Below are 24,668 nucleotides of genomic sequence, written 5' to 3' on the forward strand. Positions count from 1 at the left end.
ATACTGAAGAGCGGGTGATTCATCTTTCATTGGGTCTGAATAAATTGGCTTACAGAACAGCACGAGGCTCTAATTCCAAAGTGACTCTCGCCCCGCCTGCCTCTGAAAATGAATGTCTCCCCAGAGACTGTGGTATTTGTGACTTAGAGCTTTGGAATTCAGTTTATCCCTTAATAAAAACATAATCTCTTTATCCAAAAGAACACTCCTACTGCTACTTTAGAAATCAATTATAAGGTAGGGAAATGAAGAATTACTCCGTCTAACTTGCCTTCTCATAACCCCAACCAGGCTTTACTTACTCTGCCAATCCGTATCGAAACCTCCAATTCCTGCTGTTATCGGTCACTACAAATTCTTGAAGCTGATATAGATATTCTCTCCTCTTGTCTCCATGAAGCAACTATTTTTTTAAAATGTATATATAAGTAAAAATACATAATCCTTCAAAATGTCCCCAAATAGACTGCTTTATTATACTTCAGATTATACATTTGTCACCGGCCAGAACCGCGCATTTCCCTGACGCCTTGTACTCCATTACCCAGTGTGGCTGTGAATTAGCTTTGCTGTTAACAGACGTCCAACGCATCCCTGACTGCTTCCAACCTTTCTCCCCTGGTTCGTGTATGTGCTTGTGTGTTTCTACACACCCCCTACTCATCCTTCTTTCACAATTTCCTGCCTGAAAAAAAACCAAGCATGTGTGTGCTCAGAAGATAATGCCCCGGCTGCTTCCCAGGGAGGCGGCACCGCTCGTGTGCTCCTGCACCAGACAGGAAAATCTCCAGCGGTGCGGCATGCGCCAGACTCCGTCAAGGGCAGCTCCTGGTCATGTGGACGCGAGTAATTAGTTTCTCTAGGTCATTTTTAAACTCTTAGTTTTACGCTCATCATTCCTCTGGGGTGGGGGCAGGCGGGGGGGAAGGCAAGAAGGGAAGCAGCAACATCTTGCAAGAAAGAGCCCTTCATGCAGAACTGAGATTGGATTTCAGCTGGGCTCTTCCCTTAGGTGACCCCGGGCAAGTCACACGCCACCCGGAGCCTGGTTCCTTCTTTCTCAGAGTGTGCTGGGCCATCTGTCTACCATCCTCCATGCAATCAGAACTCTAAGGGGCAGGAAGATTAGGAGGAAAAATAAAAATATTTACCCATCACTGAAAGAATGCCCACTTTAAGATTTTGGATGATATGCTTCAACTGAAGAAACCCAGACAGCTGTTTCTGGTTTTTTTTCCACTGATACTTTACATATCCAGGGTTTGAAAAAATTGTATTGGGACTTCCCTGGTGGTCCAGTGGTTAAGAATCCACCTTCAAGTGCGGGGAACGCGGATTCGATCCCTGGTCGGGGAACTAAGATCTCACACGCGCAGGGCAACTAAGCCCACACGCCGCAACTACTGAGCCCGCGCACTCTGGAGCCCACGTGCCACAACTAGAGAAGCCCGGGCACTGCAACAAAGAGCCCGCACGCCGCAAAGAAAGATCCCATGTGCCGCAACTAAGACCCGACGCAGCCAAATAAATCTATAAAAATTGTATTGAAGAGGGGAGATGTTTTTGTTTTAATCCTTCTTCCTACCTTTAGAAAGTCATACAGGTGTTTCAGAACTCCTATTCGTACTTCATCCAGGTCCTTTAAAAATCCATTGAAGATGGGCAGCAGGTCGGCAGCCGTTAACTGATCCCCAAGGATCACAGCCAGCTCGTGGATGGAGAAGGCTAGGGTCCGAAGGACCTTCCACTGGGGGTGCGCAGAGACATACGGACCACAAAAGGCAAGCATAGTTCAGTGTTATCAAGAGCGTAAGTGGCATTTGTGGAGCCAAACTGATACTGCCAGGGGTTGACCACTTAAAGCTTCATTTCATCAAAGACCAGTAAACAAGCCAATGGCGGCCACATAAAATACAGCTCAGCGAGCAGCCTTGCCGCAGCTTCCCTTTCTGCCTAATTAGATGACCCATCCTATTCTGTGCCTGCCCCTGAAAAGGCTCCTTTTACCTGCACGTCGGAAGCCAGCGTCTCGTACGTATCTTTCAGGCAGTGCCAATTCTGCCTGCCCAGGGTCAGCGCCACCCCCAGGAGGCTGTAGGCACAGTGTTTGGCTATGTCGGTATCGACAGTCTGGGCTCGAGCTGGGTCGGTCATGGACACGTACTGATCTAGCAGGGGCTGAGGTATTATATCCTGGGAAACAGAAGAGAAAGGGAACCATCATGCTTGCAGTAGAGAAGGAGAACACTCACGAAAGACGAGGACATTGGAACTTGGAGGTGAAAACAGCAAAGCGGGAGTATAAGAGGAACAAGAGGCCTTCCCAAAGCTTGGGGCTCTGGATCGCACGATCTTCTTGTTCGGCATGTAGTGAGTTTTCAGCTTGGTCTAAAGTTAATGAGCAGTGGCCCCGCTCATCTTTTCTAAACTGGTCCAACACTGGATATCACAGAGCACAGTCTGGAATATCAGCGTTTGGCTGGTCTGGTACACGTGGCTCTGGAGGATGCAAATTAGGTCCTCTCTTCTTATTAACTGCCCCCAGCACCTGTGGCCGGACCCCCTACACTCTGCTCACTGCTACCTTTTTCCAACTGATGGGATACTGCCTTCATAAGACATCACCCACTTACCTTTTTGCTCTGCAAGGACAAGGGGATACAATAACGAAAAACCTTTACGAGAACTTCCATAGCACTAGAAGCTAATCCGCAAGACAGAACAAAACCAAACACAGTTCAACAAAGGAAGCTGTCGAAAACTTTTCAGACAAAAAAGGAGCTAAATGGCTTGGATAAACAGACACTAAATATTAATGTATACATGCCAAATTCTTTTCTCATATTAGATTTGCTTTATTAAAATACCTTCGAGATTGTTCAGAAGACTTTAAACAACACTTGAGAATTTACTTTTTTTAAGTGGGAGAGGAAGTATCAGCGCACAGATTATGTCATTAATATCGAGGGAAGAAAAACATTCGGTTCCAGCAGCCGTTCTTAAATTTAACTTCCAGAAAATGTAGTTTTGGGTTGCTTTTCTTTTCAAGGAACGAACCTGTAATTTAGATTTATCCTCTTCAAGTGGGCTGCAGCCATGCCTCTGGTCAGTCTCCAAGCGGTCACTGGTTCCACTGCCAGGTTCGCCTGGACCCTGCAGAGTTGATCGGGCACATTACCAATGTAGCCCAAAGAAGGAAGCTGTCCTACCACTCCCCCTTCAAAGAATCCTCTTTCAAGGCCAAAAATGACTTCTGCAGACCAAGACCAGAGCTCCCCTGAAGTCAATGGTATCCCTCCAGGTGTGAAAAAATACATTTGCACAGTTGTACATGATACCGTACAGGTCAGTCATTTCAAGTGCATTTTAATTTCAAGACTGCTTGAGGCCCTTACAAAAGACAGGCTCTTGCTGGTGAGTACCAACAACTCGAGTCTGTATTTACCCTTCTTTAGGCCCCAGGGTCCCGGGTGTGGTTAGCTGATGCCCTTAGGTAACGGTCGCATGTTTAAGGCAGAGGCCACTCCAGAAGACAGGGCGAGGTCTGCAAGAAATGGTGAAGAGCGCCTCCAGCATTTCTCAGGGATGAGAGAGTACAGCGCTCTGGACTCCAGACAGAGGATGGAGAGGCGGCGGGTTGCGGGGACCCATTTAATATGAGTGAAAAGATGTGGCTGATGAACGGGTATTTACTTAGAAAACTGTTCTCAATTTTCACAGGTACAAATACCGCTAATGTTTGCTGATGAACCTTTACATTAGGTTAACAATTAAAATGAGCAGGGCCATCCAGCGGTGACATATTGGTCTCTGGTCGTTGATTAACATTAACTGAGATGGACCTGACCTTCTCCTTCAACCATAACATGGATTTCCCTACTTGCACTTGAAATGTCATACTGTCTACCAGCTTAATGGATTCTGACAAATCAGCTCAATATATGATCCGGGAAAGTCGATTAATACACCAATAGATGCTTGGTTTGCTCTGAGGCACACTACCAGAACCTTCAATTCCCAAGGTTTTCACTGAAATGTACTGCTTATTTTAACAGAGGACATGATAAAACAGAAATATTTTGGTATGATGACCTAAGACCCCAATTTTTCCAAGTTCATAAATTCATATAGCTTAATAAATAATAAATCGTTATTCTTCTTCTAGGAATTAATTTTATTCCAGAGTCTTTAGTGCCATAGTTACATACAGCACTAATTCCAGGAGCCAAGTTAAGGTTTAAGTAAACCACCCCAAGTCAAGGCAACCCCAGAAGGAATTGGGAGGTCATTTCCCCAGAAAACCACCTGGCAGCCAAAAGAGACAAGTGGGAAAAAACAGGCCCCACCTTCCCCTGGGCATCTCGGGACCCAGTTGGTGCACGAAGATGGCGGAGTGGGAGCTGGGCCAAGGTCAACGCAAGGGCCGAGGGTGACCAGCCTCCCAGCCTCACCTCCTCTTCTGTCCTCATTGCTTAAGCTCTGAGTTTTTTTGTTTCTTTTTCCTTCTTTTGCAACTAGAAGCATCCTGACTGATCCCTTAGGAACCTAAGAGTCAAATTCAAGAGCCCTGACATCCCTCGCCATAAACCAAAAGCCCAACTGTACAGGCCCTTTTAAGATCCTTCACTCAAGACAGCCAACTTGGAGGAACCTGTTCTCCCTTCTCCTTTTTCGCTTCTGTATATGACAAAGAAGCCCGAACACCATCACGTCTCCCACCAAGGTAAACGTGACCACGCCTTTCCACTTAACACAGGTGATTTTTATACTCCAGGTAACAAAGGTAACAACGTGAGCTTTCTTGCCTATTTTTTGAAGCAAATCAGCAAAACAGGATATCATCTCATTCCCTACTAATCAAAGGCAACCTTAATAACCCTTGAACATTTTATATTCAGGCTTTTTTAATTCGTCTTTTGTTTAGCTTCACTGGAGCAGACCAAGGGGGTAAAAGGAGGCGATAAGTTAGTTTAATCACGGACATCAAAATATAAACTGTGTGAATGGAGAAACAATTGGTATTCTGACCTTGGAGACCACAAGTTTGAAGAGATTCTCCATCGTGGCACACGAAAATGAGAGGGTGCCCACACATCATGACTTTATGATCACAGACCGCTTGCTACTTTTAATTCGCTAGTCTCACCACTACCTGTGAAGGACCCCAGCTCAGAGGGGTCCACGTGCGAGTTTAGCAGGAATTAGGAAGGCATCAGAGCCTCCTACCACGAGCGAGCTGGAAAGCTAGAGACACTCAAGGTGAGAAATAAGTGCCAGGCTTCCTCCTCGCCCCAAACACGGAGTCCCAGCCTCACGGGGGTTGGTTCCAGACTAGAGGAGAAAACGTAGTGAGCTACTTGGCTTCTCAAAATCTCCCCTCCAAGAAACGGCATCCAGCACCACTCCTGAGCAAGCACGGGTTAAAGGAGGCCCACAGGACGGGCTGGAGGTGACGCGCAATCTCAAAGGTCACCGTCAACTTTACATTCTAGGAGTTGCATGAATTCACCTTCCCTTGCTACTAGAAGATGTAAGCGTCGGTTTAGCAGTGAAATGGAGCATTTAGACGGTTAATCCCCCCCAAAGAACCAGGTTGTCTTTGGAGACGAGGGAAGGTGCTTTTGGTCTCCCCACGTTTGTTTTGTGGAGGAGAGTCGGGGTTATCAATCACCTGATTGATTCGTTGTCTAGTTATCCAAAACATGGCCTTAAGAATAAAATTAAATGTGCCATTTATCATTTCTGCCAGGATATATTAATAAAAGAAAATGCAGCTTTGTGATTTCCGTCACCTCCTCAGCGGCTGAGGGCGACGGCAAAGACTCACTGTGCTTTGTAATGTCCTGGCCGCGGCGAGCTCGTTCCGCGCTGGTGAAGCCGACGGGGCCGGCTGACCGCCAGGGGCTGGGCTGGGACCTGAAATGGACACCTCCTTGAGCCCTTCTGTCGGCGGGCGCTCGGGCTCATCCACAGAGTCTAGCTGTGCGGCTCTCAGTGCAGCTGACAATACCTGAACTTGAGCTGCAGGAAGAGAAGTTCCAAGAATTTTAATAACTTTATTTGGTTTGCAGGGATTCACTCACAACAAGACAGGCTGGACGTGGACGCACCGCACAAGCCCTCCCCTTCCGGATGTCAGTCGCCCGGCGCGAGCTCTCACCGAGGTGCTGATGTTCACGGCCATTAACTTCATTCCAACTAAACGCCAGCCACACACAGAGCATCCAACCTGAACTTGAAAAGCCTCAGTTAGGAAAATCAGAGTTCAATTCCATCATCTTTCACAGAAAGACAACACGATGTTCCTGAACGCTGCTGTCTGGGAGGCCCAGCAACCGGCGGGGCGGGGGGGGGGGGCACCTCCCATTTATAAACCAGGGCGGCCGTTGCTCTGCCACACGCACACACGCGCACGCGCATGCTGGGATCAGTCCATCCCCGTCCACACCGACGAGTGAAGACCGTGTTCACCCAGCCCGGAGCGCTACTCGTTCTTTCCGTCCACAGCACGGCTATTCGAGACCCTCCTAACAGTGAAGACGACATGGTTCACGTGCCTTTCTGTAAAAACAAACCGATGTTTCCATGTCTCCAGCCTCCAAACACACACACACACACACACACACAATACTGCCTGCATCCTGTTTTCTACTAGTTCAATTCAACAAGAGTCCTTAAAACGTTTAGAGCTTGCAAGGGCTCCCCACTGGGCCCAGGGCAAGGTGCCACCTCCTTGGTGCACCCGAGGCCCTTCCCAGGGGTCTGAGTGACATTTTCAGCCATGGCCAGTTCACAAATACCCAACGGGTAGTTTACTTCTCAATCTTTTGGGGTCCCAGATCCCTCTGAGTGCTGATGAAAGCTGCGGGTCCTTCCTCACAAAGAAATTAAGTCTGCATATGCACACAAGATTTTACAAACAACAATTTCAGGGAACTGGAAGGAACCTCTGAAACTCAACCCTCGACTTCTCGAGATGATGGAGTCCTGGCCGTCGCCTAAAGCCCGTGTCAAATGTCAGCTGCTCTGTGAGGTCTTCTCCCAGATGCTTCCTCCGCCCCCAGGAGGGACCGGCTTCCTGCCCTGTGCGCCCACCCCTGCCCCAGCCCGTGCCACTCCCTATGCCGGGTGGTTGTTTCCATAATCCCCTCAACCAGACCCTAAGGGCTTCACGTGTCGGGCATTACTGCCCCAGCACTCAGCCCGGGTCCAAGCACTGAACAATGCAGCTTTAGAAATGTGTTTTCCAAAAACAGACCTTTGTCTGTAACAATTAGAAGCGATATGTTACATGTGCTCATTCCTTCAGCAAACACTGACTTAATTTCCTTTATAAATTTAAAGACAAAGAATAATCACAGGGCTAACTGGATTTTCACATTTCCTTTCCCGAAAGCTTCACAAATCTTTGCCCGGCAACAGCAGCAAGTGTTGTTTTTTTCCAATTTCCCCAACTCAAGGAAGAATACAAATATAGCCCTGTTTAGAGAAAGAAGAGGCATGATGATGGGTATGGACCGCAAGGCCTGGCTCCCGGATCAGACGCTCGGTGGGAACACTAGTCACAAAATGAAAAACACCCCAAAGAAGAAGTTGTGCTTTTCCTGGCTGTACAAAGGCAAAAACCTTAACGGTTTAGGGGAGTTAATAGGCTCCAAAAGGAGCACCATCCTTGGCTGTTCGTAACCAGAAAGGGCACTGTAACACGGCAAGAGATAGAACCGTGTCCAAGGAGCTAATAAAATTTCCACTGCTCCAGACACGCCCAAGAACTAGCCGCTTTTATGGGAGAACCGGTTCGCACGGCTGAAAAGCAAGGAGGCGAAACCCTTGCAGAGACCTGCAACAGCAGGATCCCGGTGTGAGGGCTGTGCGGAGACTGGGCCAGGCACCCCTGTGGTGGGTGCGCGGGGTCGATCGAGGGAAGTACGCACACGTGGAAAGCCACACACGGGCCCGGGTGACACACAATCCGGAAAGATCCCCTTTTCTCTTCCATTACCGCGGACAACAGTTACCCTGCACATCGGATCGTTCATCATACGCTCCTGCAAACCATCCAGGACTCTCTGAATCTCGCTCCTAGCCACACAGCTCCGGTGCACGGCCTCGGGTGTGCCGCCACCTTCCTGCTGCGGGCCAGCCTCGCTCAGGAGCAGCTCTAAGTCCTTGCTTATGTCAGGGAGAGGAGTCCGCCAATAAAGGAAATTATTGAAAACGTCCTCAGGACCGCCCGGGCGGGCACCGGAGTCTGGTCCAGGATGGCTGTTGACGGGGAGGTCGTTAACACTGGGGAGCTTCGTGGCCTCGGGGGGGAAGCCTGGTCAGCTCGCCTCCAGCCAAGACAGAGTCTTCCGTTGGGTTCTCCACCAGGCCACTGGAGGAGCTACTGACGCACGGGAAATTGCTGGTGTCTGTGGACGTGCCTTCCATGGGTAGAGCTGGCTCTGCCTGGCCCGGCTTTGTGGAACTGGTTTAAATTGAGGGAAGCAAATTTTTAGCACCGTGTAACAGACCGGAAGTAAAATGGGAAAACATCAGATCCCCATCCTTGCGAGGCCGGTCCTCCTCTCTACCTGGCTACCCAACCTCCCGTGTCTTCCGGTGCCGGAAGTTAATAACCGCACAGAGGATAAGAGGTCCAATCAGTGCCCTCTGCCCCACTGGGAGTATTACAAGCACTGAAAATGCCACAGGAAGGTTCACCCCATCCCTCCATTACGTGCAAGCGGTGCATTAGCCCTGGCTTCGGCGGGCACCCCTTCCGTGGCGAGATTTCATGCACTCACTGCTCGTCAGTACCTCCACCAGGGGGCAGGCATTAGAAAATAAAAGGTGCTAGAGCTGCTAAGAACTGGCTATTTGTGAACCGCTTGGAAAGTCTTGATGAGGAAGATGCGGCACACGGGGCCTGACCTTCAGCAAGAACTCAATGAATTTTGGTGGAGAAAGATGGAGAGAAGGATGCACCAATCTTACGAAGCATCCGTGCCATCCGAGATGTGAATCGCCTCCTCTCACACTGCTGAGGAGGAATGTTCGCAATGGAGAGATGCTTGTAAAACTACCTCGAATGGCCTGCTTAGTACACACCCATCGTCTTCTGAGGAAACAGGAAAAAACCCGAGATCAATCACTAGAACTTACTAGAAGAACAGTGTGGGCCTACTAACGGTGAGTCAGGAATGTCACCATCAAGTGCATGAAAAATCCTACGGCACAAAATTCTATTGGGGAGACTTCACATTTTCCCTGTGTAAATTATCCAAAGAACTTCATTAATCAAAAAGTAAGAGAAAATTTTCTTTATAGGTTATTTAATCACGACTCTGAATGAATATTTTATCTAAATTTAGGAGACACAGTAGCTTCATTATTTATAACCCAGTAGTCATGTTTCAAAATCATTATTGCAATTACTTTTTGCTTCTTTACATAATTAAAGCTCTAATATTCCATCTTGCCCAGAAGGTCACTGTTACTAAAACTCCAGACAAGATAATTGCTAGAATTTTAGGTGGATGCTTGAGGTGAAGCCGGGATCCTGATAATTATCCCAGCCGAAACTTACCAGGCTGAGGACATGTTACCATGGCTGCCTGCACCCGGTGACCCGGAGGTGAAATCCGAGTCCGAATCCGGAGCCGGTGGTGCCGTCTTCTCGAATATAAAGGCCAGCCCTGGAGGGGTCGGCAAAGGTGAAGATGAAGGGGCCCAGGGACTCCAAGGCAGCCTGGCGCACCTGAAGCCAGGGAAGAAGGGCGCGGCGGACGCGGTGTTGGCCAGGTCTGATCCCAGGCTGAACAGGTGGCTGATCACCAGACAACTCACCGTCCACCACATTACGTCTAAGCAGATGTATTGCTTTCTAAGGCAGTCCCTAGGTTCCAAATAAACTATGTTTCAACAGAAAATCAGGAAAAATTTAGTGCCATCATGTAGTTTGTATGCTTCCAGAATATTAATTCTACATCAAATAATTCCAGACTTTGTAAAGCACCTGAACAGACCTTATTAATCATTACGGGCATGTTTATGATCATAACAGAAAAGGTAACAATGCAGTTACAGCTCTCTCCGTCTCATTTCTCATTTCTGTGATATTCGTTTGCTATGAATGCCGAGGTGTGTGCCACTTTCTTACTGCACACCAGGCTTCTGAGATTTTAGGTGCCCTAATAATCCTCACAAAGTCTAAATACGCCAATCCGTTACTGAAAAGACACAGTACACGGTGCCAAGGCCAAAGCCACACCCAGGCCTGCCAGTGGCCGCATTCACCCATCGACAGGGGTCGCTGATCAGTGTGATAAAGAGCGGCGAGAGGGCTTCCTGGTGGCGCAGTGGTTGAGAATCTGCCTGCCAATGCAGGGGACACGGGTTCGAGCCCTGGTCTGGGAAGATCCCACATGCCACGGAGCAACTGGGCCCGTGAGCCACAATTACTGAGCCTGCGCGTCTGGAGCCTGTGCTCCGCAACAAGAGAGGCCGCGAGGGTGAGAAGCCCGCGCACCGCGATGAAGAGTGGTCCCCACTTGTCGCAACTAGAGAAAAGCCCTCGCACAGAAACAAAGACTCGACACAGTCATAAATAAATAAATAAATAAATAAAAGAACGTGAATTTCTTTAAAAAAAAAAAAAAAGCAAAACTAGGCTATTCATTAAAAAAAAAAAAAAAGAGCGGCGAGAGCCTGGCCCGGCGGCCCTCGGGGGACGTGTTGTGGGACACGGCCATGAAGCACTCCGCACAGGCTTTCCTCATCCCCCACGCGTTGTCCGAGCAGAGCTCAAAAAACTTCGGGAGCTACCGAAGCAAACAAAACCATGCCACTCAGACTTGGTCACCCGAAGGAAGGGCACACCTGTTTCAATGATGTAGTTAAGGCAGAGCCGTAAGTTAATGACACAAAAGGGAACTAGATACGAGTCCAAAAGGAATCGTCTGAAACAAACAGAAATTAGGATAAGTAACTTCCTTTACCTCTTAATCCTAGTAAATGACTTCTTTAAATTCAACAGGATAATACAGAAAACCTCCCCCAGGGCTGAATGACTGATATGCGTTCTGTGGACTGTAGAGAAGAACTGTGAATGACTTTGAAATTGTGGCTTCCCCAGCTAGCGGCCCCACCCAGGCACCTCGGTCTTTGGCTGGGGCACTTAGTGGAAGAAGGCAGACTGTTAAAACCTGATGGTACCACAAATAGCTCCAGGCCACGGAACACAACCTGTGTGCAGTGGAATGCAGTGGATGGCCATCGCCCTGGATATACACGGTTGTGAGTCCATTTACAAGTTCACGTCAGTCCTCCTCGGTGTGACCGTAAACGTGCGGCGCTTCAGTTAAACTAGCTGTATTCCAGCCACGCAGGCAGTACGCCCTGTCACGTAAAAGTGGCAAGTGCTTACTTAGCACAGTTCTCTGGGGGCCTGGTACTGGGTGGGCAGTGGAGGAGCAAAGGTGAACGTGATGGAGTGAAGGTCCCTGTCAGCAACACAGCAATGAGGCGTTGGGGGGTGGACATGCAAGTACTCTGAACAGAACGCCATGGAATGCTGAAAAGGGAGAAATCAACTCTCTCTGACCCAGCGGGTAGGTGAGTCCAAGCAGGGAAGGAACTTGACAGAGGCAAATGCACACGCAAGCTGGGTGTGAAGTATGAGCAGGGTCCCTCCGCCAGGCAGGGAAGCCTCTGGAAGGGGACGGGCAGTAATGAGCAGGGGCAGGGAGGTGCACAAGAGCAGAGAGCTGCAAGGCCCTGAAGAGCCCCCAGCTGCCTGGTGACGTGGTTCTCCAGACTGCCGTGCTGAGAGTCACCAGGGACTTCAGCGAAAATACAGACCCCGGCCGTGCCCCCTTTCGCCCTCCCTGCGATTCAGATGCACGACCGAAGGTCAGGGCGGCGTTCAGACCCGAGGGAGGCGACTGGAGGTGAGGCAGGAAAGGTACTTGTGAAGGGAACTGAGGGGTCAACAAGGGTCTGGATTTTAATCTGTAAACCAAGAAAACAATCCCACGGGTTCTGAAACCCAGGAGCAGTGTTCTAGAAAGAGCAGTCGAGAAGGGACAGAGAGTGGCTTAGACAGTGAGAGGAGACCAGGGGAAAGTGACCGGTGAGGAAGCGACAGCAGAAGAGTCCCCAGGAAAGAGGACGGGGCCTGCTCCCGCTCCATCCCACACACCAGCTGCCTGAGGCTCAGAAGACATGTTAGCTTCAGGAGCCAAGAAACCGGAAACGGATGGATGCAAAACTGAGCTGCCATTCCAAAGTAACAGACTCATAAATACAAAACGTCACCACTAATTTCAAAAGTGCCCTAAGAAGTGCATCAGCAAGTACAGTTGGCATTAACGTCACATACCAAAAATTTCTCAGTGGTTTCTTGTCTGACAGCATGACAAATATCACCAAAATTTGTGGCACATACCTTAAAAAGGCAAAAGGCGTACTCATTATTCTCAGATTTCCTTTTGTCTTAACAAACTGTGAAAACTAACAAGCAGGAGCCTTGAGAGCAACGACTCCTCTGGTCGGGCAGCGAACCAGCACTTCCCGAGCCGGGTGCCTCCACTGCACTGGAAGCGGAAGATTTACAATAGAGCACCACACGCTAGGACACTGTGGCTCCTAATCATCTCAATGCGTAATGCTTTTGCTTAGCACTAGAGCAAAGGAGACCCTTAAGGTTCTCTGCATGGTAAGTGAGACCTAGCTCCTTGCCGCTGCATCACGAGGGGAGACCGCAGGGAAGGTGGGCAGCTGCACAGCAAGGCGGACGGTGAGGCTGCTCGGGGAGGGGGCTGGCAATGGTCTTCAGAAGGAAGAATATGACAACCGAGTGACGAGCGATAAACGGGGAGGGCAGTGCAGGGGGTGCAGTTGGAAGGTACAGCAAACATGCGAGGGTCCTGGAGCCAGTCCGCCCCAGTGACAAAAGGCCTTGCACGCCTGGGCCCCGGCATCGAAGCACAAGCCAGCAATGTCTCTTCCTCCTGCGCCCAAGAGGATTACCCTCATGGAGCCGAAACCCTACATCTCCACAGATGCCCAGATGGCAGGGAAAACTGGCGACAGTGTTCACTGTTTTCCTTACACAGTTCACACTGGCCACGTTTTTCATCCGGACTGTGTCTACTGAGGAAGTCCGGGCACTTTAAAGGAATCAACTTTGAATCGTTTTTAACTTTTTGAATTTTTCAAGTTTTGAAACTGCACGTTCCCACCTTCCAAACTGGAAAGAGCTTCCCATCACCACACAGCTCACAGAACTGAGGGAGCTGCAGGCGTTCAACTGTGCTCTTGCTCAGCACTGACGCCAGCTTACAGATTATCTACAAATAACAAGAAAACTTGGGTCACTTGGAATACCAAAGCATAAATATCCCACGTATCACTAACTGGATTCCGAAAGCTAATCTTAAAAATATTGCCAAAATACCCAAGAGGTCAAAACAGAGAACACCTTCTTTTGCATTTTGTCAAGTTATATCAATAGAAGGCCAACAGTTTTCAAGTTTTACTCAGATATGGTTTGTCTAAAGCTGAAGAGTTACCATTTGCCAGGTGCCGGCCATGTGCCTGACACGTGAATGAACAATTTACGTTGTGCATTACCTCTTTCACGTTCCTCAAACCCTATGACATGAGTATCATTTATCTTCATTTTTCCAGATAAGAAAACTAACGCTCAAAGAGGTTAAGTCATGTTACCAAAACCAAAGAGTAGTGAGGTGGGACATACAGTAACAGCTGGACAAAGCATAAAAGACGGCTCACAGGCGATCACTGAAGACCAACCAAACGCTGGTGGGGACTAAAGGGAAGCAGACCCTTGACAGGGGAAACCACACTGGGTACAACATGCACTGCTTGCTGCTGCCCTTCTGCCTGGGGCATCCTTCATTCTGTACAGCCACACGGGGTAGCTGGACTTCCAAGTAAAAGCTACCGTTTTACTGGCTTGAGAAGTCAGAGGACAGAGACAGAGGTGGCCAGGGAGGCTGGAAAGTGAGGGTAGAAATCCTGGGAGGGAGGGAAGGATGGAGGGAGGGAGCTAAAGAAGGGAGAGCCCCCACCTCCAATTAAATCCTACTCTTATCCTTGGCTGAGCTCAGCACCACGTGGGCACAGGGGAGATGGTGAGTTTCACAGAGCAAAGCAATAGCTTGAAGGCAGAAGGAGCTGTGTGGTTTCAGCTGCTGAGAAGTGCAAAGGAAACAGAATCTGAACTGTTTGCTAGAACAAAGTCAACAGTCTTCAGAGGAAAAACACAGAATCCAGAGTTTCTGCAATGTTTCAGCGAGAAGATATATTAGTCACAGACGTGAGAACAAATGGGAAAATGTGACTTATATTCAAGAAAAATCTCAATCAGTAGAAACAAATCCACAGAAGATCCAGATGTTAGAATTAGCGGACTTTAAAAGGACTTTAAAGAGCTATTATAAATATGTTCAAGAACTAAAAGGAAAATAGAGTCATAACAAATGAACAGATAGGAAATCTCACCAAAGAAATGGAAACTATAAAAAACAATCAAGACTTCTGGTAATAACACAGTAGCTTGGTCAGACCTATGCTCTTACAGATAACAATTACAGAATATTGAAAAAAACAATCATTTAAGAGTACTGGAGAGCAACCAAAAGGCAGAAACTGGAGCGGAGGCTGTCCTTAGAAGATGAACTGCAACAGGAGAAAGTTGCAAGTAAGGTCCAAAATCTGTGTCTATATTTTGCTGAGGTCTTTGGCTGCTGCTAAACTACACATATATGGGGAGACCCCAGGGACCCAGCAGAAAAGCAGCAGCCAGAAACTAAACAGACTGAGCAGAGGCGTCAGCTGCTGCTCACCACAAAGGAGACAGCTGGGAGCTGGAGATCAGACAAGATTACTGCCTGCTATGTAAAAAATCACTTTAGAGAAATAAAACAGAATCCAGAATCTCTGTAGTGTATCATTTTTAATGTCCAGTATTCAATTAAAAATAACTATGTATTAACAGGAAAAAGTGACCCATAATAAAGAAAAAAGCAATCAACGGAAATCAACACTAAGATGATCCAAATGTTGCAACCACCAGACAATCACTTTCAAGGAGCTTTTATAAATATATTCAGGGATGAGAAGAAAATACAAGCATAAGGAACATATAGGGAATCTCTACATCACAGAGATATATAAACTTTAAAAAAAGGTCAAAATGGGGACTTCCCTGGTGGTCCAGTGGTTAAGAATCCGCCTTCCAATCCAGGGGATGCAGGTTCGATCCCTGGTCAGGGAACTACGATCCCACGTGCCGTGGGGCAACTGAGCCCACACGCCGCAACTGCTGAACCCATGTGCTCTGGAACCCGTGTGCCACAAACTAGAGAATCTGTGCACCACAACGAAAGATCCCGCCTGCCACAATGAAAGATCCCACGTGCCGCAACTAAGACCCAATGTAGCCATAAATAAATAAATAAATAAATAAATAAATATTTTTTTTTAAAGGTCAAAATGGAAACTCTAGAGCTGAAAACCACAATAACTGAAATAAAAAATTTAATGGATAGGGCTAATAGCAGATTGGAGATGACAAAAAGAGTCATCAAACTTAAAAATAGATCAATGAAGATCACTAAATCTGAACATCAGAGACAAAAGTTACTTAAAAAAACAAAACAAACAAACAAACAAACAAAAACAGAACCTCAAAGACCTATTGTTGGGACAATATCAAGGGTCCCAACTTTATAAGGCCCGGACTGAAAGGAGAAAGAGAGAAAAAAAGCACCTAAAGGAACAATAGCCAAAAACTGCCCAAATTAAGTGAAGGGCATCAGTACACATATCCAAGGAGTTTAATAAACGCAAAGCAGGATAAGCATTCACTCTGCAAAGATAAGGAGAAAAATCTCAAGAGCAGAGAGAGAAAAAAGGATATTTTCTACACAGGAGTACGATATGAATGACAGCTGACTTCCCCAGGAGACAAGAGGATGATATCTTTAAAGTGCTACAAGGAAAAACAAAAACAAACCTCAATTCTATATCCAGTAAAACTATCATTCAAAAATGAAGGCAAAATAAAGACATTTTCCGATTAAAACTGGGAGATTTCATCAGCAGCCAACCAAATTAAAAAAAGGTATTAAAGGAAGTTCTTCAGGCTGCAGGGAAATGATACCAGATGGAAACTCAGACCTAGGAAAGGAAGCAAGAGCACCAAAAATGGTAAAAATGTGGGTATAAAGGACTATGCATTTTTCCTCTTTTCTTACTTTCTCCCAGAGATAGAATTGTTCAAATCAAAAATTATAATACCACATTACCAGGATCATCATGTGATGTACATGTCATAATGTATATGACAACCACAGCACAGAGGAGGAGGGGGTGAGGGGAACTACGATGTTGCAAGGTCCTACATTTTTGAAAATCCTCAATAGAGAAATTAAAGTGCAGTATACAAAAATATCCAATTAGCCCGAGAAAAGGCAGAAATAACAGAAGAACAAATGACACAAATGGAAAAACAAATAACAAAATGGCAGAATTAAATTCAAATATATCAATAATTACATTAAACATAAATGGAATAAACACTCCAATTAAAAGGCAGAAACTATCAGACTGGCTATAAAAGGAAGACCAAACTCTATGCTAATGAAAGCAGGAGCATTTTAAATGTAAAGACATATAAGGTTTTGAGTAAAGAGATGTAAACAAATATACTATGATGGGCAGTAAGCATAAGAATGCTGGAGTGGTTATAGTAATATCACAGTGGACTACAAGATACAGATTGCTACCAGTGATAAAGAAAGTCACTTGTTAGTAAAAGAGTCAATACATCACAAAGATATAAACGTTAAATGTGTAGCTTTAAACCCTTAAAGTAGACAAAAAGGTAGGCTGAAAAATATTAAGCTTCCTCATTAAGAAACTGGAAAACTACAAGCAAATTGAACTCAAGTAAGTAGAAGGAAGGAAATAATAAACAGTAGAAATTACCAGTATCATAAATGAAAGGGATAAAACTACAGATCTTCCAGGCATTAAAGGGGTACGGGAATATTGTAAGCAACTTTATCCCAACAACTTGATAAATTAACAACTTAGATGAAATTAATAAATTCCCTAAAATATACAACTTACCCAATAACCCAGGTGAAATAACAAGTCTGAATAGCCCATATCAGTGTTGAATCTGTTATCAAAAACCACCTCACAAAGAAAACCCTAGAACCAGAGGTTTTACTGCTGAATTCTAACAAATATTTAAGGGAAAAATAACACCAATCTTAAACAAAATCTTTCAGAAAATAGAAGAGCAGGGAATACTTCCCAACTCATTTTTTGAAGCCAGAATAACCCTGATTCTAAAACCTGACAAAAACATAACAGGAAAAGAAAATTGCTTACAATAGTCCGCTTGAATATAGATGTGAAAATCTCAACAAAATGTCAGCAAATAATGGAAAAGGGAACGCTCTTCACAGTAGAATGACAGCTGGAATCATCAGTGGACGCTAATACTAGTGGGTGAAAGTTTGATGAACAGCAAACTTGTGTAGCTGCAAAGTAACTCCCCTTATTATGTCCAGAGGGGAAAAGCTGTGCAGAGAAACTTGGCAGACAACACCTCTGTCTAAGTCACCAGAGTTAACGTCATCAATATCAGGACGAACTGAAGTCCTGGGCCTCCTAACGTGACACATAAGGACACAACATTACTTCAAGGGCATCCCGCCAGAAATGCAGAGCCTGAATCTAGTCATGAGGAAACATAGGACAAACCTAAATTGGGAGACGTTCCACCAAAGCAACTGGCCTGTCCTCTTCCAACATGTTAATGTTAACAAAATTCAGAGAAAGACTCAAGATCTGCCCCAGGTTCAAGGAGACAGAGGAGATGTGACAATTCAGCGCAATGTGTGATCCTGGACAAACGACAATATTTGAACATGAACCATGGATGAGATATTAGTATTGTATCAGGGTTAAAATTCCTGATTTTGATCAGTGTACTATGGTTGTTTAGGAGAGAATTTCCTTGTTTTTAAAAAGGAAATATGCACTGAAGTATTTAGGAGTAAAGGGGCACAATGTCTCCAATTTACTCTCAAATGGCTCAGAAAAATACACACACATATGTGTATGTATATATCTGTGTGTGTGCACAGATGTGTAAAGAGAGAGGATGTGATTAAACAAACAGAGGTAAGTATAAACCACTGGAGAAGTGGGATAAAGTGTGTACAGGAGTTCACTCCTGCAACTTTTCTACAAGTTTGAAATTAAGACAATGAAAAATTACCCCCAAAAATGTTTAAAGAACTCTCCCATCCCCCCTCCAAAAAAAAGAAAAAGGGAAGAAGAAAGGAAAGAAGGAAGGACTTCCCATCCCTGAGGTCTGCTCTGCCCACTGCACTGCCTTTTTTTTTTTTTTTTTTTTTTAAAAACAGCAGAGCAAGCTCCTGGTTAGCAGTTCACCCACTATTGTACTTGGAATCTGCACATAGCAGACAAGAGGGAAAAGAGAACCAACTGGGGTGGGGGAAGAGGAAACTATCCCCGCAACACAAATGAGGAAAAGGCTGTTGTCTTCCGGATTTAGAAGACACATATTTCTGATCTGATTCTCGGCAGAACCGCACAGAGTGACAGCCACATAAATGAGCCGCGAGGCTTCGTATCCAGGGTAACGGGCAACTAAAGAGGGCCCGGCATCTCCATCCACCCTCTCCATCTGCCACGCCCACACAACCTTATCACTACCCGTGTGCAACAAATCCAGGATCGTTAAAAAGTCAGCACGCCGAGTGACAAGAAATGACATTCCCGTGGCCCTGGGAACCACTTGTATGCAATGCCGATCTCTGCTCGGTTGCTGGGAACCAACTATTCTTTATAGCACACAACCACAACATTCTTTTTAAATAAATGCACAAATAAAAATGAGCTCAAAACTAGGAATGACAACAAAAAATGAGGAAGCCTTCATGTGAAAACGTGTTGTGAGAGAAAAAGAGGCTTCTGACAATTAGTTATAATCTCAGAATGCTAATGGCCTTCCTGCAAGCGAGAGGAATTATAATTGGTCTCCGGTGGCCTGTTTATGCTGTCTAGATATAATTACAGGATACAGAGCTTCCAGGTTTTACCAATTCATTCATTCAACAACTAACATTTATTTAGTTCTGACTCTGGGCCTGGCACTGTGCTGGGTGCCGAGGGCAGAAAGACACCTGTTGTTTAAGAAGCACACTACTTTGAAAGAGAAATAAACAAACAAATGAAGTTCGCAGTTCGATTGCTAAATGACAGAAGACAGATATGAACCAAGCCTCCGGGATGCGTGAAGGAGGGAGTCGCTAATGTCGCCTGGCATATTAGACAGACTTCACAGAACAAACCGCATTTATCTGAGAAACCAGGACATAAGAAACCAACACATAAAACACATAACCTGCACTGCATAACTCAATTTTACAATGCCCAGGACATGTCCAGTTGGCTAGCTGCGATTCTCTCAACCATGTATACGCTAGGGTTGCTGGCATCAGAATCGACTGATTGTAACTTCCAAAGGGAATGCAAAGGCTAACGAATAGATGCACATTTTGTCTACAGACGCACGCCGTTTCCTCGGAGCAAGAAGCAGTTCCTTCAAAACGGCACTGTTCCGAGAGTGTGTGCTTATGGACATATGGACGTAGCAACATTCACACCATATGGCTGCAAAGAAAGCCCAAAATACAAGGGCCTCGGAGCAGCGCAATTTGCTTCTTTTCTCACCTGTCACCTCCTCACACATACATGTTGGTTGCCGCAGTGTGTGGGGTGTCACTCAGACCAGCTAAATGAAAGCGCTGTCCTCCTGGGGAAGCTCTGCCAATCCCACACGTGGCCTCTGCCCCCTGAAGAATGAAATCCACTCCCTATCGTACTGTCATTTCCGAGCTGAAAAGAGAACAGCACCCTCCCTACTCCAGGACTCTGGGGGCCCAAGGAGTGAGACCCCCTCCAAGACTCCTTGACCTCCAGGAAATAAGGGAAGACAGAACAGCTCTGGGTCTGACGCAAGCACACACGGGCCAGGCAAGGAGCCCCAAATCCTGCTTCCCTTGGGGACCTAAGGGAGGAGAAGTGGCAATCTTCCAGAAGTGCCCTGAAACGCAGATGTGCCTCTACCTGGGGAGGGTTCAAGACCATTTCTGTTCTTTGCAGCCACATTTACAAGCTTGCACATTTCAAGTAATGAAATCGGCAACCCACTTTGAATAAAAAGTACAATTTATGTGAACTAATTTGTTCTGCAAGTGAAATGTGAAGAGAGCTTTTTGAAGACTTGTTGTATTTTCCAAATATTTTCACCAAAAGAAAAGAATAATATTGCTGACAAGAATGGAGTGGTTGGAAACAAAACAAAATAAAAATCATGCAAAAACGCCTTTAAAATTATTTGTCATGGTATTTGGCAGTCTTTAGGGATAAGATATTTGGTTGTCAGCTGTAGCTTTGGAAACTAGCCTAACCAACTTTCAAATGAAAAAGAAGATCTAGTTGGCAAAGTTTACCGCTCAACTGCCAAATATCCCAACTAAATGATATTATCCAGGTTCATTCTGCAAAATGAATTTAATTTCTTACAGGGAAACTTGAAATTTATCAAAGAACCCTGGAGAATTTGAATTTTAATAATCAATTATTCTTCAGCCTGATTCATCTTATAAACATATGGAATATGCAAAAAATTAAATTAGTTAAAAAAGCCAGACCTTTAACTCATAGTTGAGGATAACTTTTACATAAATGAAGAATAATGACCAAATGTTCTGATGCTGTGTTACAAATTTTTAGCTCCATGGTGTATAATGTTTCCATTTTGAAAAAGAAAAGAATTCCTTTTTCGAACATCATTCTTTCTCAACCAAGAAAACGACTGTATCTTATTGTACTCACAATTAAGGCTTAAGATTTTGTAAATCCTTATGTATTCTCCTAAAATGCTGGAACATTCCTGGAGCTGTTTAGTTCTGTGACGCCAACACAAAGGGCCGGGCGGTGCAGCAACCCCTGCCTTGGTCCCTGGGGAGGCAGCAGCAGCCACGGAACACAAGGTGGCCTTGGATGACCTTCCCCTGACCCACGAAGGAGAAGCCCGAGGACAAGCTGGGGTCTCGGTCTAAGGGCGGCACGTGAAGGCCAGCACTGGATCGTCAACAGCTAGTTTGTGAACAAGGGTTCCAGAAGCAAGTAGAAAGTCCTTGCTTGTATAATCACTTCATAATGGGTACAGAATCCTACAAACCCAAGGATACCACAAAATTAACTACTAAAAGTAGAAGACATTCAGTACTTACACTCTTCCTTTCATCGTCTACCTTTAACTGACAAGAGCACAGAGACTTGAACACAGCATTTCCCAAACTGCTGTAAACGTGATGGGCACATTCTTCAGATACTCTCTTATTTGCTGACATACCTAGTTTAGTCTCATCTTAACTTATAAAACAGACACACATGTCCATTAGATTTCTCTTTTTTAATTGTCCAAGTACCACCTAAAAGCATCTCACATACCACACTCGGTTCCTTACTTTGGGAAACAGGGTCCATGACCCAAGCTGGCTCAAGGCTTTACCTAATAAATCTCAGCATCTTGCCCAGCAGAAGTCCAGGCCAGCTGCCTCACCTCTGCCCGAATCACTCTGATTTCCCAAGCTTTGCCTTCCTGAAACAATTGGATATAAGGATAATCACTTCCAGGACAAGCTTGGATCTGAACTGAGAACTTCCTCTGACGGAGGCCACACCACCAGCTGCCTTGTTTATGGGAACAGCGCTGCTCAGCACTGAACGCCCGTGACGCTTCCCCTCCCGCACACGCCGAGTTGTGGGACAGTCTGCCGAGCTCGGGGCTGTCGCTCCCCAACGGACTTACACTCACGGCTTCTGCTCTGTACTCATCGTCACTGTCAGGGGCGGAGAGCGCCAGCAGGACTGGACACACTTTGCTTTCAGTATCGTGCTGGAAAATTAGATCTTGTTCCAGAAGAATCAACAGCACCTCCTGACTTGATTTTCTAACCTGGAAGAGGCAAATGGTGAAACACAGCATGAGCCAAAGTGTTTTCAGGATCAAGACCAAACTCCCTACGGTGAGTGCCAGGCCGGCCCTGCCTCCTTCCCCCGGCCCTGCCCCCGCCCGCCCCACCACATGGATCTTCTGGCCCTTGGGTCACTTCCTCCCCCAGGCCTTAGATGAGGCCGCCAACGGCACCGACTGTTCCTCTGCGCTCAGGCCACACATCCCGTTCCCCACTCGGGTCGGGTTCCCCATCTACACTCTGACGGCGTAACCAGGCTTGCGCTTTGCCTTCACAACGCCTACCCCAGATTTCTACACACACACACACACACACACACACACACACACACACACACGCGCGCATTTTTCCTGTATGATGACACGTTGCTGTCTGTCTTCCCACCGCAGAGGGTGAACTTTGAGAGTGGGTACCACGCAGGCAGGGGGTGGGAAAATGCGGCGCTGTCCTCCTGACACTCTGTAAAGCCCTGGCGGGAAGGACCTGCCCTACGAGGCGGGACACACGCACAAAGGCTGCCGGGGCCAGAGACGGAAAGCTGGGGAGCTGCCTGCTCCTCACCGCCTGCACCGGGTGAGTGACCACCGGAGCTCGAGGGCTCCTAAGAGGCTAGAGAGAGAACATTTTGGGGAAGTGAAGGCACAGGAAATTACAATTTGTAGAGCAAGTAATGAGACTGGCAGCTCGTCGCAGTGATGGGGAGGCAGGAGAATAGCAACGGGACCCAGAAACGTGTAGGCAGAGTCGCAGGTGATGAGACAGGAACTGGTTATGAAGAGGCGAGCCTGGGAGACTGGAACCCCGGAGGCCTGCCAGCAGAAAAGTTTCTGAACAGGTGGTGTTGTTCTAAGCCACCCAGTTTGTGGTACTTTGTTCTGGCAGCCCCAGGAGACTAACACCGCAAGCAGGAAAAGGGGAGAGGACAGCGTGCTCATGAGCAGAGAGATGAACGCTGGGGAGAAGTCCCGGGTGACAGCATGGGGGCGGCGGGTGGATGGCGGAGTGTGAGCCTGAAGGGCCAGCGAGGCTGGAGTGGGAAAGGCTTCCAGGTCCCACTAAGACTTCTGGCAGCTACTCCGGCACCGTGGGAGCCCCAGGGTGGAAAAGCAGAGGAGTGACAAGATCGTCTTGGCCTCAGTGAGGGTGACAGTTTAGAAATCTCGAAGGGTTCTAAATGCTGAGAGCAGACAAGGGGCTCCTGAGCAGCGACGCTTCCGGCTGTGACCAGGCATGGGCTTGGGGGCAGGGGACAGAGAGGAGAGGGGGTCCCTGCACGCATGTGGTCACAGGAAATCAAAGATGACCCGGGATCTTTGCCTCCAGGCACCAATAAATAAAACAGAGAAAATAAGACTGAAGGTAAAGAGAACAGGTCTGGGCGCTGGAGGAGTTGAGCTCTGCGGATCTGATGCAGTAGATCTCTAGGGAGAGCCAGCCACTGGGCTTTGGGGGAGAAGGTCAGCGACGCACCAACTCCGGAGGCCTGGCTGAGATGCGGCATCTAGTGTTCGCACGCACAGGGACCTCCCCAGGCCCAGGGGAGCAGACGAGACCCGGCACGGTGAGAGAAGAAGACCAGACAACAGCCTGAAGGGCGGGCGAGGACCAGGGCTGGTGATGGAGACTGGGGAAGACGCAGGCAGGGAGGGAAAAGGCGGGGGGACACTTCCGAGCCCAACAGGTGACACTGCAGTGGTGCGAACGCTGTGCCTGACCTGCGCTGTGCGATGATGGCCAGTGGGGCCTCCTGGGCAGGGGATCAGCCTCTTGGAGGCGCAATCTCTTCACCTGTAGGAGTGGGCAACGATAGTACCTATCTCACAGGTGGCTGTGGGGATGAAACGACCTCATATACATAAAGGACAGTGTCTGGGGCATATCGGGACGGAGCAACGTTAACTGCTGGGTGGGCGTCCAAGAAAGGTTTCTTCAAACCCGCAAAAGCAGCTATAACAGTGGCAAATGGGGCAAAAGCATCAAACAAAGGAAAAAGGAAGTCACTGGACCAATAAATGGTGAAAAAAATAGAAATGCAACACCATAAAATAGTCCAAATGAGTGACCAAGAGCTCTCTGGATCAACGGGGATAGATCTTAAAAACAGGGAGAATAAAAGTAGGTGGCAGAAGGGAAAGTACAGCCTGATGTCATTTATGTAAGGTTTTAAAGCACCCGAAACAAGACACTCTCTTATTCAGGGCCACTTACACAGGCGGTGTGACTATAAAACCCAGCATGGAAGGGACACACCAAGCCAGGGTGGCAGGTTCCTACAGAAAAGGGAGAAGGGAGAATGGGATGGAGGAGGGGCCCAGTGCAGTTTTCACCATATCTGCAACCTATAAATAAAAATAAAAGGGTTTGAAGCAAAATTGCAAAATGTTAACATTTGTCAAATATGAGCAGTTAGGGATATGGGTGTTTATGACATAATCCTCCCATGTGATTAAAATATTTTATGAAATTTTAAAAATTAAAACTATTTTTGAAAAAACCCAAAACATCAGATTTCACAATGAGATTAGTTGAGTCCATGGCAAGATACCTCTCACTGGCTTCGGGACC

General features: G+C 46.8%; 1 protein-coding gene across 1 annotated transcript in view; it reads right to left on the bottom strand.

Annotated features, from left to right (window-relative positions):
* The window catches only part of LOC103015046 (serine/threonine-protein phosphatase 4 regulatory subunit 1-like), a 70,096-nt gene that overhangs the window by 7,289 nt on the left and 38,139 nt on the right, over positions 1–24,668 (bottom strand). Inside the window, exons 6-19 of the mRNA XM_057529730.1 lie at positions 21,938–22,084; positions 13,227–13,334; positions 12,365–12,430; positions 10,698–10,805; positions 10,282–10,332; positions 9,591–9,742; positions 8,003–8,172; positions 7,778–7,840; positions 6,161–6,229; positions 5,828–6,021; positions 3,058–3,153; positions 2,008–2,193; positions 1,586–1,747; positions 303–403 (exon numbers count right to left, since the gene is read on the bottom strand). Coding sequence (XP_057385713.1) covers positions 303–403; positions 1,586–1,747; positions 2,008–2,193; positions 3,058–3,153; positions 5,828–6,021; positions 6,161–6,229; positions 7,778–7,840; positions 8,003–8,172; positions 9,591–9,742; positions 10,282–10,332; positions 10,698–10,805; positions 12,365–12,430; positions 13,227–13,334; positions 21,938–22,084 — 1,673 coding nt within the window. The remainder of the gene's footprint in view (positions 1–302; positions 404–1,585; positions 1,748–2,007; positions 2,194–3,057; positions 3,154–5,827; positions 6,022–6,160; positions 6,230–7,777; positions 7,841–8,002; positions 8,173–9,590; positions 9,743–10,281; positions 10,333–10,697; positions 10,806–12,364; positions 12,431–13,226; positions 13,335–21,937; positions 22,085–24,668) is intronic.

Source organism: Balaenoptera acutorostrata, chromosome 15 (assembly GCF_949987535.1).
Source record: "Balaenoptera acutorostrata chromosome 15, mBalAcu1.1, whole genome shotgun sequence".
Classification (NCBI taxonomy): domain Eukaryota; kingdom Metazoa; phylum Chordata; class Mammalia; order Artiodactyla; family Balaenopteridae; genus Balaenoptera; species Balaenoptera acutorostrata.